Here is a 15,338-nt window from a genome sequence, read left to right on the forward strand (position 1 = left end):
ATCTTTACTTTCTACACTAATACTTGCTTGTGCAGTGGTGTACTTTGAAACCTCTTTAATGTGAACTGAAAGGTCGCCTTCCAAGAAACTCCAAGCTAGTTTGTAAACACATGTACCATTTTGGATTGGTACGTCACGTAGTGCAGAACAGATGTTCAAAGTATTCTTGGGGTTTCTAGGTCCTCATTTAAACAAAAGATAAAACCCAGAGCGCAAACCTTTGCTCAGGTTAGTTTTAATACGAAAACTCTTACAAAATAATGTTGAGACGCACAATAAAAGATATACCTCAATTTAAATGATTTAAAATAATTTATACATCAGAAATCGTAAAAACTAGTGGATTTAGATTGCACACAAAACTGAATTCGTTTGTAGTATTCTTTAATAAGGCCCATGGGTTTTCTGGAAGAAACAAGACTGCAGCCTCACAGTATTTAAATCGTGCATAACATTGGAAAAACGGTATATATTCCACATCCTACATTAACTGTGAGACACTGCTATATGTAAATGTGGCATAGCACTGTATGATATCAAGAAAGCACAATGTGGAATATAAAAGCCAAGCTGTTAAATAGTATTGATGTTTAATGTGCATGAAAACAGCCTATGTTTTACCACAGCTCTAATAACTACAAAATAGATTAACAGATAAAAACTAAACACAAAAACAAATCAATAGAAATCTTCATATGCGGTACCCTTCCAAATGTAACAATATTCACTGAAAATACAATTTCATCAGAAAGTAAAAGCAGTAGTCCTAAATCACACTGGAGCCATAAAGTATAAAAAAGTTAGTAACCCAAAATTTTAAAAAAATATGTAAAAACAAATCAATTGATAACTTAGCAAAAATTCATTTTTCCGTGTTAATGAGAAAATAAATCACTTTTTAAGGAGACCAAAAATAAATTAAAAGTACTGCAAGCAGTATAGAGAGTGTTTGGTAACAGCAGATGTCAGCCATACATCTTTAATTCAACATACCCAGTCATTCAGTGTTTTAGAAAATGAAAAATGTCTCTGGACAAGATTTCTATGCAGTACATTAGCAGTATAACGTAATTCAGGTTTCCCACACTCATGGAAAACTTGGAAATGTTAGGAATTTACACATCGCAAGGCCTGTTTGAATTGTTCAATGTTATTGAATGTTATTCAAGTCTTAAAATATTTCATCTGCAAAGAATTGCTCTTTGTGAGTTCATGCTTTTAAAAAAAACTGATTAAATGACTGGCGTATGAACTATGCACACATGTAAAAGTTTAAAATACAGAAAGACGGCCTTCATATTTTCACCGTAAAGTTTATATTTTCCTACTTAAACCGTAGGCTATTACCTTGTTTATATATTCAAATTAGCATAACAGAATTCCTTCCATAACCTCTCACGCTTTCACAACCCTGATAAAGGTTGTTTTAGAAAAAATCTGGAAAAGAATTTGAAGGGAGGATGCTTTCAGTCGTGTTTCATGGGAATGCATCCATTCCATCTTCAAAAACTCTGGCCAGGTGTCATACTTGTTGGTCTCTGCATTGTTCTTGATATGCTGTATGCTTCAGTCATGTTTCATGGGAATGCAACCTTCCATCTCCAAAACCTCTGGCCAGCCTTCATACTTGTCGGTCTCTATATTGTTCTAGATATGCTGTATGCTTCAGTCGTGTTTCATGGGAATGCAACCTTCCATCTCCAAAACCTCTGGCCAGCCTTCATACTTGTTCGTCTCTGCATTGTTCTTGATATGCTGGAGACATATGACATATTTAAGGTACATATTTTAACCTCTCTTAAAGGGATAGTTCACCCAAAAATAAATATTTTTTCATTTATTGACCCTCACCCATGTATTTGACTTTCTTCTGTGGAACACAATATTAGATATTCTGAGAAATGCCTCAGGGGTTTTGTGTCCATATGATGGAAGCCAGTGTTGTTTGGTTACTAAAATTCTTCAGAAAATCTTTTGTGTTCAGCAGAAGAAAGTAAGCCATACAGGTTTGTAATGACATGGGGGTGAATAATTTGAGATGCATGAGCTTTTCAGCTCACAATGCCTCCTCCTGACAAGACCTATGGAATAAAAAGGGCAAATTTACCTGTTCAAAGGGGCTCTTTGATTTAATCCCTTTACCACCAACAAACAACCAGTTATCTCTGAAGCCCAAAGAATTGATGACCGAGCTGCCCAAATCCGTTATCAGCTGTCTAGCTTCATCATTCAACCTGTTTATAATGAAGATCAAATAAATGAGCAAGTCAAAGAGGACGACATATGGTTCTTTCGCTTTCCAGAAAACTCACTTTGAAGCAGGATCATCAAACGTTGCCATCATGACGATGGTTCCATCTTCTATCTCTTTCAAGAACTTGATAAGCAGGTTGACATCTAGATAAGAGAATCAGTGTCATATCTACAGTGACTCATTCATCTTGAAAAGTGGAATGTCATACGCTCAACAAGAATTTACCTCCGGCCCACATGTCAAAGGAATCAATCCTGAGGACCTCGCCATTCTTTCCTGCAAACAGAAGAACGTTGATCGGATCAGTCAGACAACGTGAGTTAGCATGGGTGAGTTTAGGGAGGTCTCGGTCCAATCAATAATAGAGAAGGGGAGGTCAAGATTAGTGTCTTTCCAAAGTTACAAAATTACCATACCGTTGATCAAAGCGATGTTAATACCCCGTCCGATGTTGTTCTTCACTCCACTCATTACTCTGATGAAAGAAGTAGTTGAAATAAGTCTTTCACAATGACGTCTCTGTTTTCTATATGTTTTCAAAGCCATTGCAGCGCAAAGGGTTATGCAATAAGAGATATGAATCAAACCTACATGTTGTCCTGAATACACATTTTAGGGCCGACTACACTGGCTGCTCCGCTGGTGATCTTAAAGGCTAAATGGTCCTCAGGACACGGTTTAGAAAGGCTGCATTTGTGGCGGAGAGGTTTGGGGGCTAGAAATGACATTGCTTTATATTAGTGTCTATTAGATTGGATAAAACACACATTTTTCCTCATAATAATCTATTAAGTATTAAATGCATATCGTTGCTGTATCTCTGCTGTACCAATTCACAGTTTTGGTAATGATTCATTTTTTAATGATTACATACAGAGTTGCCTAAATTGCACTTTTAATACTTTTTATTGGTTAGATATTTGCCAATATTTAGTGACAAACATAAAGGGTGACTAATATTAATGATTTACAAAGAATTTTAATATGGAGATATTGTATGATGTTTCAGAAGGACAGCAGCGATATGCACAATTTGCCATAAAACAACACAGATTTTACAGCTATTCACAAAAATCTGTTTAGATATTTTCATACTTTACATAACACTTTACAACACAGTTACATTTGTTAACATTAACAAAACCATTTAACGTTAACAATAAAATATCTAATTAATATTAAAAAATAGAACCACACTTATATTATCAACATGAATGTCAGGAAACAACACACCCAGTGTCCCAACTACGAAACATTGTGCTTTATAGTAAAATCTAACACATAGATACTTTTCAGCACGTCTCGCAATACGTGTTCCACCACAAACACTATTAACCTAAATACCCATCATAAATATTCTTAGTGCTGCACATAGATATGACAAAAGCGTTCCACGTTCTGCAGTTTCTATCTAGTCAATGCATTTTTCTGTGTAATGACAACTGTAGCTTGAGATGGTAAATATAGTTAATGAAAGTAAATATGTACTTACAGTTCGTCTCTACAGGTGCAGATCGTGCTGTCGAGAATAATACGCCAGTTAGCCAATAAAAATATGCACTTTGAGTCATGCAGAGAGCAAAAACACACAACTCTAAACAAGCATACTGTATTGTATTACTTTACTAACAGAATAACTGAGCGATCAATGATGATGATGTCGACCAAACTTACCGAACACTTTTCCCAAGTTTCCCAAGTTCATATTATTCTCTAAAAGCTCAAAGGCAAGGAACACGGCCAAAAACAAGACCGAAATCAAGGCCGCCAGTTTCAAAAGTCCTGTAAAAGTCAAGGCCGCAGATAGCGAAGAGATTGTCTTAGTTGAAAGAAACACTTAAAATGTTCTTCAAACATGCATGATATAACAAAGACACATTCTGCATTCTTTTTTTCTTCCTGTTCCATAAACCAGTTTGTCCAATGAACAGTAAATGTGTGCCCTGAATTGAAACCAGTTAGGAAGAACTGCTGAATACAACATATTTTCTAAATGACAAATGAGCAATTGTTTGTCTTTGTTAACAACACATTTACAGTAGAAGACACAATGCTAGGGTTCAATCGAAAAGAAACGTAACAGACCTCCGGCTCGAATCATCTTGTTGGCTCAGGCAGCTACCGTCACCACAAACCAGATCCAGACACCTGTCATAAGATAAAAAAACACATAGCATCTAGATAGAATTTGACATTCTGAATTCATAAATATTCACTTATACGGTATATTAGGCATATAGCTGCCTGCGCTTTTCAAATACGATACCAAACAAACTACGCATTTTGGTCGTTCTTGTTGAAAAGTACATAATGTGCTTAAATGTTTGCTTAATGCTTAAATGTGCTTAAAGGACTATTCTCTATGTGAAGTATAGGAACTCACGCATTGTGAAGCACTTTACATTAATGATACTTCTTTCATCTTTAAAACGCATTTAGATTTGTTCTCGACAATATATAATGTACACCGTAACGTATATTGTCGCAATGCAGTATGATGTTGCAATAACCAGTGCTCAAATCGAACGGGGGCTGGGGAGATCCGGGACCCCGTAAGAGGTCAAAAATAGACTTAGACTATAGACTACTTAGACCAGTAAAAATGATAATGACTAAATCCAAGGTATGGTAAATGCGTTCATTATTTATTTACAATGATCCATATTAAGTTTGTTTATGGGCTAGTTGTCATATCTCTTTAAATTTTAAACGCCCCGCCCACGTCTCGAGGCCGCTAAGCGCTGGACATCGTTGACACGACTGCTGGATCGGCGCCGCTCCGGTGAAGCGAACTTCGTTTAAAAAATGTATAATAAACCTGCACTCGCAGTCGGGAAGAGAGGTAACTTTTTCTCTATGTATATATTTCCAATATATTTATCAACTCCATGTCGGTGCTTTTGTGTTCCTTGCGTAAATTATTATTAGGCCCGATACTGGAGTGCCAGAGATCTCGATGAAGATGAGTGACAGTTTTTATAGGGAAATGCTCGTCCTGCGATTAAAGTGCTATATATAATCCATTCCGAGTTGTATAAAACTTGTTTTTCATGCTGTCAAGACCAACGGCCACATACGCGAAAAGTTTCGGGATGTACATCAGCATATTAATGCGGAATTCCCTCTTGAATTAGCTATGATTGACATATTGAAAGCCACAAAGCAAACATTTGGACGGAAATGGTTGGATAGTCTGCTGACTGACAGACTCATAACAGTCCCTTGCCGCCACCTACTGGACGTATCTATATAAACTGCACTGAAATCGTTGAAAAATTCCAACAACACTAACACACAGACTGACAGCCGGTCTTGTCACAATTTATAATTTTAATATCTAGTTTCTTGCGTTTAAACAAGACTTTTGGAACAAACATTATTAATCACAAAGTGTCAATCATTCCTTTGTTTTTAGGGAAAACAGTAAATACTACATTGGTAAATAATGCGTTCAAAAGTCATTTCTGTTCCAAGCCTGCATTGACTTGATTCAAAATACAGTAAAAGAATAATGTTATTTTATGTAAGCCTGTTTTTAAATACATATTATACATTTACGCATATTCTGATCAAATATATTGTGTATTGTGTAGAAATTCTATATTGCGAGACTAACCCCATCAACAAAAAGTGTCATGGCACCCATATGACTTGATTTAATTCCAGCACTGGTTATAAGCCTCAAAATAACTTCATTGTTTCGAACACATCAGTTTAAAAACACATCCCACATAAATGTTGTGACTCACGTCCTATAATATATCTTTCGGTCAGTAACAGATCCTGCATCAACCTACTTTTAACTTCAACCTAAAGCATCTAAAACAAACGAATATATCCGAAGAACGTAACATTAGACAGGCTAAATTATTTTCGAGGTCTTAAACACGAATTAAGTTGTACTTTTAGTAAACAGATGTAGGTGGCAGTAACTTGAGAGAAACATACGAACATAACACAAGAACGTCACTTTAAACCGACACGAAAGATTCCGAATAAAATGGTTTCGTGTAAGCAAGCAGATTCACTGTAAAAACTCATACGCAGAAATAAGAAAAGAAAGGTTAACGTACCTGATGCCACGGCGACAGCGGCGAGTCTCCTCACATCCGGGTTTACCAAAACGAAGGCGTGTTCAGTTGTAGAAAAGCGCTGGGTGAGTTTACGTTTGTGTGGCGTAAGGTGAAACGTCAAAACAGGGGGCGTGTTTTACAGGTGACCCGCCCACGCTGCAAAGAATGTCGTGTGTCCGCACAAGGAAACATTTTGATTCAAGACGATTCACTTGTCAGTAAAGGATCGTTGTATATATTATGGGTATTTGGGATCGTTTTTAATAAATGGTACGTTTTAAAATATACAAGTTGTATTCGTCAAAGATAATAAATGCTGAAAAGTATTTCTAATTGTCAGTTCGTGTTAGCTAATGTATGTATTTACTAAGTGTTACCAAACAAGCTGATTTAATCATTATGATTTAGTTTTCAACTATTATTATTATCATTATTTTGTAATTGTGGTTTAATGTTAAATGTCTATATTTGAAGCTTTCTAAAGACTTTTTAATCATTATAACTTTTTGTGTAAATAAATCAAAGGTTTATTCAATACTGGCAAGGTGAAGCTTGACCATGTCATGTGTAAAGATTCCTGAATTTCGTGTTAGATAGGGTGTGTAAGTGTAGTCTGTGTTACAGGTGTGGTGTGTTTTAATGATAAGGTGGGATAATGTGGGGTGTGTTAGGAAGTATGTGTGAGTGTATATTACATGAATCTCCCTTTAGCACACGGTTTCATAGAAAGCTAACAACTAATGATGATCATCTCACGTCTCATAACAGCCAAGCCTTCACATATTCCTACAATTAAACGTTAAGATAGAGCAGTTTTTTAATGTTAGAGTTACAGTGTTTTTGTGGATTAGTCATTTGAGCATACAGTAGGTGTGTAGACATCCACCTCAAAGGATCTGTCGTTGAGGTAAGTGACATGGTTTTGTTTTTGCTACGTTTTTGAGTCTTGATCATTTCTCTGGTCAGTGAGGATTTTAACCTCAAAAATTTGAAATTGTATCACAGTTACACACTATATCAACCCCTATTAAACTAGTTTGAATGTCATATTTGAGAGGCTATTTGGGAGATCACAAATTCCGCAGACTGATTTTATGCATTGTGATTTATTTACAATTCCATCAGCAGCCTCAAAGAATATCAATGATTCCAGTGCAAAAGACAAAGAGGTTAGAAGTAAATTAATGTATGACAATAAATTATCTTATGATTCCTGCATATAACATTTCATAGTTATGAATTGCTTCACAGACAGATCACAGTCACGTTCTTTTTTTCTTGTCCAGTTGTGTGCTTGAGTGCAGATGTTGGTTTGCTGAGTTTAAATGATGTTCATTCGATGAGATCCTAAACAAGATATAGATATGGTCAGAAAGCTAGTTTTAAGCGTACACATGTATGACTAATCCACATAATTAAACATATTTATAATATTCATCTTCACATAAATAAAACAGGCCTAAAAGAATAGATGCAATGAAGTATGATGAAATATTTGAAGCAACAAAACTCACATCATCTGAATCCTCCGGACCTTCTAAACTGTGCCGATTACTGCTGGGGCCACTCTGACTGTTATCACACATATCATCTTCTTGAAGTTGCAGAACAGTGAAGCGATAAACATGTGACCTGCAGAGGGCAGAATTTCATCAGAAGAGAATGACAAAAGCAGAGATGCCAGATTGAGGTCTTTAGCTTATTTAAAGCAGATGTACATATAGTCTGCAAAAGAGGTTAAACTGGGGTCGATCGTGTGACCTCACCTGCGCCTGCGGTTTGTTTTTCTTGACATTATGATTAATGCTGCAGCTATCACCAAACCTATGAGCCCTATTAAAGTACACACCACAATGACAGCCAGAATGCCCTTCTGCAAATAAAAAGATAGACACGTGTCAAAATGAATCCAAAAATGTAAATACAAATGTAATTTCTAATTATTAATTCCTAAAACTGATGATTCTGTTTTACAGTAAAATAAATGATGTAATATATTTCAACCTGCATAAAGGCAGTACAAAATAATACTATTGATATCTATAAGTATTTAAAAAATCCTCAAGGCAATATATTTCTTTCTACCGTAAAATAACAAAAATTGTGGGCTTTTGTGTATTATTTATTATAAAACATCCGAAAAACTTTGTTAATAATCAAATAAGATAAACTGACAGGTCACTCACTGATCTCTTAACTGGTAAACTCGATGAAGAGGATGGACTGGCTTTCTCACAATGCTTTTTGGTAATGTCTTCTTTTCTCGGAGGACTGAAACCACCTTCACATTTATCACCGGGAATCTTACGATACCTGCGTGACATAATAGTGTAACTGTAACGTGTGTTTGAGAATGTGTGAAACAAACCAAAAGATGTATGTTCTTTACCCTATCGTTTGAATATCATCTAGATTTCCATTTAAGCAAATCTCCAGAGTCTGATTCAGGAGGCCAGGCTGTGGCAGACATTCTGAAGCGTTTTCATGCCGATAGAAACCATAGTCACTGTTGACAAAAGAGATGTTACAAACAATAATAATAAATATATAATAATTTTCTTGTTTTACATAAATATTTGACTTTTTTATCAATAAAATATACTGTACATTTGCTTGAGAAGCAACATTTGCTGTTATCAGGATGTATAAGTAGCAGTTTTATTTTCACTTGTTTCAAGCATAAACAAGCAAAGTCTGACTATCTTATCAAGTTCAAATCATAATTACACAAGATCACTTAAATAAGAGCGCTTGCAGTGTTTGGTCTACATGAAGAATTTCGGCCCTCAGTGCTGTGAAATGCATCAGCAGTGTTTCCTACCACATGTAGTCTTCTCTAGTACAGGGACATGGGCTCTGCTGCTTGCTGACCACATAGCCTCTTCCATTTCGACAGGCGGACAGTTTTCTGAGTCTTCTAAATGTTTCCTTGAAGCCCAGGATGCATCCGGCTGTTTCTGAGTCACTTCCGTACTCAGAGTGAGCCAACCACATCACATAATCCTGTTCATCACCTTAAAGTTAAGAAAAATCCATATTACTTCCACTATAGATAGAACAAGATCTATAATGCATGCGCCAATAGAAAGAGAGTTATGTAGTCAGAAATTACACATGACTTTTAAGCCACAATCTACTATAGCAATGGCCAGACAACTACTCAGAACACCTAAGCAACTCAAATCTCAATGCTGTGGCAACCACCAACAAAAGGTGGAATAATACTGTAGTTATTGTAGACTAGCTTACAATCTCTGGTTAGCAGATGATCAAAGTCGACGGTGACTGCCACCCACATGGGCTGATCATCATCATCTGGTCGGTAACCAAAAATGCTGATGTTCATTGTCTTAGTGCCCGGCTCAGATGCCAGGCCTGCCAGGAAGATTGGGTGATCTGTGAAATTAAATGTGTTCCAGCACTGGCCTTCATCTGTGGAAAATCTGAAAACATACAGACATACAAGAGCACAAATATTGATGCATTAAAGTATTAGGACATCTAAACAAAAAACCAAGTGGCATCTGGAACAAAATATGCTAGAGATTGTCAGAACAAACTTTACTCTTACTTCCTTTTTTAAATGTATTTTTGCTTAGTAGTGTTATCATTACATAGAAATGAATTGTGTACATTTCGTTATGTCACTTAGCTTTATATTCCATCTTCTTATGTTATGATTCTTATTCACTTTAAGCATCATTTAGCTGTCTGAATTATTTTTGTAGCCAATCCAGTATTGATAAGAATTATTAAATTTTTAGAACATAAATTACAAACACACACAGACCAGTAGCTGTGTCTTACTTTAAAGAGTTGATTTGTTTGTCTCTGTGTGCCTCCACAGCCACTATCAAACCTCCAGAATCCAGGATGCTGTAGAGATGTGGTCCTCTCAAAGTCCCCCACCAGGTGTATCCTCCATCTCCAGATACATACACATCCGGCCGGGCAACTGATATGGAGTCTCCGACACTACCTGCAGTAACATTCAACTTACAGTCATTCATAGAGCATGTGCAGTTTATTGGTCAAGGAATGTTTTGAGTTTTTAAGGGGTATTTGTACATGTGAGGGCTCTTACCATGAGCAATGATCAGACCAGTGGCTGTGGGTTCAGAGAGAGGCAGCATGGGAGTGATTCCACTGAAGTGACTGTGCTCTCCGTGTATATGAAGGTTACACTGCAACAGGAAACACCAACAAATTGGCCCCATTGACGTACATTGTGTGGAATCAAAACCACCAAGACATTTTTCAAAATATCTTCTTTTTGTGATTTACAGATGAAAGAGTCATATATAGGTCTTTAACAACATGAGGATGAATAAATGTGACATACATTTTCTTTTGGGATATAAGAAATGAAAAGCATTGAAAACAAACAATTTATTCAGCATCACTTGATCCACATCTGTTACCTTCTTGGAGTTTTCTGGGCATTCCACATTCTCTGGCTTCTTCAGAAATCTCCACTGTCCACCTCTGTCAAACGAAATGACTGAGCGAATGACTCCATCTACGGCCCGAGATGATAATGACATCATTTAGTGATGACATCAGCACCGTTACAAGCGTGATAGTTTATTATCGACCTAAAACAAGCATTCGTACCTTCCTTCAGTATGTTGGTAAGATAGACCCCTCTTAGAGAGGTCACGTTAGTAAAATCGCTCTTCGCCTCCCCACCGAACAGGTGGCGCTCCAAAGACTTGGAATACAGGATTCCGCGATCATCCGAGGTGTAGATTGTCCCAAAATATGTGTCTAAGCATGTGGGATCACATCACACACAAACAATCAAACAGCTGACATTGCTTTTCTCTAGATGAGAGATAAGAAATTGCCACCTCGATAGCAAACCAACCGGCTTTGTCTGGATTTTAATATTGATAGAGATTAATTTCAATCAAATATCCAATTGATGAAGAGACGGATGGGAAATCCGATTGTTTTCACATGACCTATACATGTTAGTACATGACAATACAATGAGGGGTGTGTTTGTGTCAGCTCTTCTATAGAAGCGACTGCAAAAAAAAACATGCTACTTCCTGCTGAAAGGCAACACCATGATCTCTCTTATCTGTTTCAAGTCATCGCCACAGCACAAAGACCTCAAGACTCTAGCAGTACAGTGGCTTTTGCAAAGACATTATATTTTATGTCAGCACAAAGCGGTACCAGCTCGACAAGTCCTGCATCTTGAACACTGTTAGACTGACAGCAGTGGTTGAGCTGTTAAATAATAGTGAGAACTTCTCTTTCACAGAGGAACCAAAAAAGCGTGAATCCGTACCTCCTGGGTTGTCAACGTGCATGAAGATCATATCCTCGTCACCATCCAGAACTGAGTAGAACTGTGAATAAACATATTGCGTCTAAAGTAAAAACACTGTCAGGAAAGTGTCGAATCTTTCAGAGATATTGTGACATTTGCAGACAGTATATAAAATAAATATTCATAGGGTAATATATCAAGGAGCCGATTTATATTTGTGTGTTGTTCTCACCTGTTCTGTAGTGGCTGATGGAAGCTGAGCTTTATTGAAATGGTCACCCTGGTCTGACGACACATAGATTACTCGAGGAGAACCCTGTAAACACATGACAAACGCTCAGAAACAGGCAGTGGTGAAAATTCTCACAGACAAGAAATTCAAAGAGGCTGGGAAACAGAAACAGTGTGTGTGTTTGTGTGGGTTACTACATGCTTGGGTGTGCATGTTATCTGAAGAATCCCGTACCAGGTTTTCCATGACAGAGGTGAACAGGAAGCCGCCTATGTAGCCGAAGGAAAAGATGTTCTTGGCGATGGTGGTGAAGGTTTGGCCAAAATCCTGTGTCCGTCTTAGAATAAGCTCACCTCGTCTCGCTGCTTCCACTTGTTCAAATACAAATCATAACATTTCCGTACATACTGTTAGCCAAAAGGTGCAGATCTGCCACAAATTCTTTCAGATTGACAAATCACAGAGGAAGATTTTTTAAAGCTCAGTTGTTGCCCTTTCATAACTCCTTAGATTGACAGTTGAGTTTTATTTAAATATCATATTTGTATGAGATGTTTCTTCCTTAATGAATAGGGAAATAAAGAAAAAACACAAATGAGACTATTGTTAAAATCTATCAAATCAATGTAGACTTTATAGCTACTGTAAAATAATCTCTTTTCTTGAAAAATATGAATTTTTCATTTGAAAAATCAAATATGAATTGCAGTTTTGGCAATTTTGAGTTCAGTCTCCGTTGAGAAACTCTAGTTTACAATCTTTAAAACAAAAGTTCCCAAAAGGTTCATTCAACATCCACAGAACCTTTTGTAGGAAACAGATTTTTATTGGCTCTCTGTTTAATTCAAAGACATATCAAAATATCTGAAACCATTCAAACATTGCATTATAAAAGAGCACCTTTATTTATAAGAGCGTACTTTAATGAAAACTCACAAAACAAATGCCTTACCTGTTCCTTTTGGGCTTGAACTGAAGAAAAGAGTGATTCCAGAACCCCTGGAAAAGACAGAATTTTAACTTCAGGGTCATGAATGTGTCTGAATTTGCATTTGTCTAAAAATGCAATATTCATGAAACAGGCCCCATAATGCTGGCCCTGCAACACATCTGCATCCTTTTGAAATATATTTTGTTGTTGTCGACAAGTAGTTAATTTTATATAGATTGCAAATTCGGTCACAGCAAGTGTTTGACTAATAGAAGATTGTTTTCTTTTTAACAATGTCAATATATTATCTACATTTCTATATACAAACTTTGACCTCTAGCACAGACACATTTTATTGCAAATTACATAAACAAGGTCTTCAGAAATGTTCTTTGTTATTTGAAGCTCATCCAGACCTTTGCTGTGTGTTCTCACCATGTGAAAGTTTGAACTCCTTTGTGAACTTCTGACCACGTGTTCCCAAAGTCTTGTGAGAGCCATAGCCCATCCTAAAAATCAACATCATATAAAAAAAGTCACATAATGTACATTATGAATTTATTACAGAGTGGGGTTGGTAGAGCTCATAGATTACTAATAAGAAATCTTACATCAATGTTGATGGCCACAAGATATTTTGGGTCTTGGTAATGGAACTGTATCGCCTGTGCTGGGTGAAATGGAAGTTGCACTGATCTAAAGGTTTTGCCTGCATCCATCGAGGTGAAAATGAGTCCTCCTCGGGTCTCTGTAAACGGTACGTTCGCCGTCAGAATCACCTGTGATGTCAGCAAACATCAAAATGTAAAACGCACAGAAATTCTGAACTCAAGTAACCCGAGTGGGTTTAACTTTAACTTTTGTTCTGATACTACAGAAGAATGTCAGATTAACACTTCAGCCCCCTTCGGAGGATGTTTTAAAAAAATGTGGTTTGTGGTGCATTTTGACACAAATGGTTTTTGCCATTAGCAATATCTGCTTAAACCACAACATGTCTTCATGGCCTTTTCTGATAGGGTGGAATCATTCTTGTGTTGGAACGTAAAAGGACACATTCTTCCACGTATCGACAACCGCACAATTTATTGCGAAGTAAGCAAGCTTTCTTTACTATTGTCACAAAGACTTCCTTAAGCATTATTTCTAATACATAAATTGACTGCACACTTGTTTACCTGCTGAGGGTTGCCAGGTCCAGCGCTAATCCCAAAGTCCTTCTTTATAAATGTTTTGTTGATGGCATGGGAGATGTCATGGAAAGACTTTCCGTAGTCTTCACTAGAATGATGCAAAATTCTCAATACGAAGAAGACCAATCATCTAAATATATCTTGTGATTGCGTCTGAATATAGTGCTTATTCACGAATGCCAATAGACGCCCAATTTGGTCACGTCATATGTTATCTGAGAACAGGTACAAAAATTCACCACTGACCTTCTGTAGAGGCGCGTGGAACCGCCTTCATAAAATGAGTCTGACGGTACGCTGACAGTGGAAAGGACCAGAATAATCTAAAATGGGCAGAAAAGGGTTCGGCGCAAATATTTCATTTAATGATTGGACTGAATATGACAGAAATACTATGAATTACAGTCTGTTTTTCGAGGCTACATATCATAAAGAACAATAGAGGAAAGGCTGTTATTAACACAAATAGCCTTTGAATTACTTATGAAGATTGGCTTACCCCAGTTCCATCTCCAACCCATGTGAGCGTAAAACTGGATCCGTCATCGCCATGAAAACCAGTCTAGAAGAAAAAAAACCGAGTAACTATATGTTTTAGTGTAAGTTGACAATCTGGTTCCACTTTGAATTCTGTGTCTTTTAATTATTGTGTACTAGTACTTATTCCGCAGTACATGTTGTTCTTGGTAGGATTAAGGAGTGTAATATCATGTAAATACTTTAATGTTCTTTATGTAAGTACTACATTGTGACAGCACCTGTATTAGACATTTTTAACCAACCAAAGATGCAAAAAGTTCCACTATATTTTTTAGTGTGAGTACATGCATATGCAGTAGTAGTTAAAGAAACTGGCATAAAGTGATACCAACCGTTATAAGAGACTCTGAAAGTTACTTTCCAATTCCCCTTTACATGACAATTTTTTTCATTGTATCCATGTTAAATGGGTAGTCTGGAAGTCATGTTATTGTCAAATGATCATAATTGTTTCATTAATCCAAATGACGTCGTCCTACCTCGTGTGTATGGTCGAGCAGAACCTCACGGTCTTTTGGAGACAGAGGTGACTTGCACGCTGTGAAACGCGCCTGTCCCGACGTCCAAATGTCCCGTTTGCGTCTCCAGTAACCGCGCGTTGTCCGGGAGAAAGTCAACGTTTTCGCATTGCGCTTCCCATGGGCGACAGCATCCTCAACCAAAACCAGTAAGCACACACCGAGAACGAGCAGTCTCCAGTTCATTACTGTACTGTATGTGAGAGAGGTAGAAGAGACATAAGTTGTAAAGAGACAAACCTGTTCCTGGTCATGAGAGAGCGCGGGTGATGCGCGGGAGGAGGGGTGTAAGACACTTTTCATTGCCAAAACTCGT

The 15,338-nt window shown here is 37.1% G+C and overlaps 2 protein-coding genes across 2 annotated transcripts; both read right to left on the reverse strand.

The window, feature by feature from the left end:
* Positions 1-573: 573 nt before the first annotated feature.
* Positions 574-6,494, reverse strand: fam3c (FAM3 metabolism regulating signaling molecule C). Its single transcript, XM_079454869.1, has 10 exons — positions 6,328-6,494; positions 4,340-4,402; positions 3,929-4,036; positions 3,747-3,773; positions 2,846-2,969; positions 2,671-2,729; positions 2,480-2,530; positions 2,313-2,397; positions 2,108-2,234; positions 574-1,755 (listed from the first exon to the last, which is right to left on the reverse strand). Exons 2-10 carry the CDS (start codon positions 4,353-4,355, stop codon positions 1,666-1,668), a joined length of 687 nt encoding a protein of 228 aa, XP_079310995.1. The 5' UTR covers positions 4,356-4,402; positions 6,328-6,494; the 3' UTR covers positions 574-1,665.
* A 920-nt stretch (positions 6,495-7,414) lies between these two features.
* LOC306893184 (sortilin) lies at positions 7,415-15,270 on the reverse strand. Its single transcript, XM_079454870.1, has 21 exons — positions 14,984-15,270; positions 14,464-14,526; positions 14,211-14,287; positions 13,950-14,052; positions 13,383-13,550; positions 13,207-13,280; positions 12,793-12,839; positions 12,075-12,211; positions 11,841-11,924; positions 11,627-11,687; positions 10,942-11,094; positions 10,749-10,846; positions 10,412-10,511; positions 10,135-10,306; positions 9,577-9,770; positions 9,149-9,341; positions 8,717-8,833; positions 8,514-8,640; positions 8,094-8,200; positions 7,842-7,959; positions 7,415-7,674 (listed from the first exon to the last, which is right to left on the reverse strand). The coding sequence occupies exons 1-21, from the start codon at positions 15,206-15,208 to the stop codon at positions 7,660-7,662; spliced, it is 2,433 nt and encodes an 810-aa protein (XP_079310996.1). The 5' UTR covers positions 15,209-15,270; the 3' UTR covers positions 7,415-7,659.
* Between the last annotated feature and the right edge of the window lie 68 nt (positions 15,271-15,338).

The sequence above is a fragment of the Barbatula barbatula genome (genome assembly GCF_947034865.1).
Source record: "Barbatula barbatula genome assembly, chromosome: 4".
NCBI lineage: Eukaryota > Metazoa > Chordata > Actinopteri > Cypriniformes > Nemacheilidae > Barbatula > Barbatula barbatula.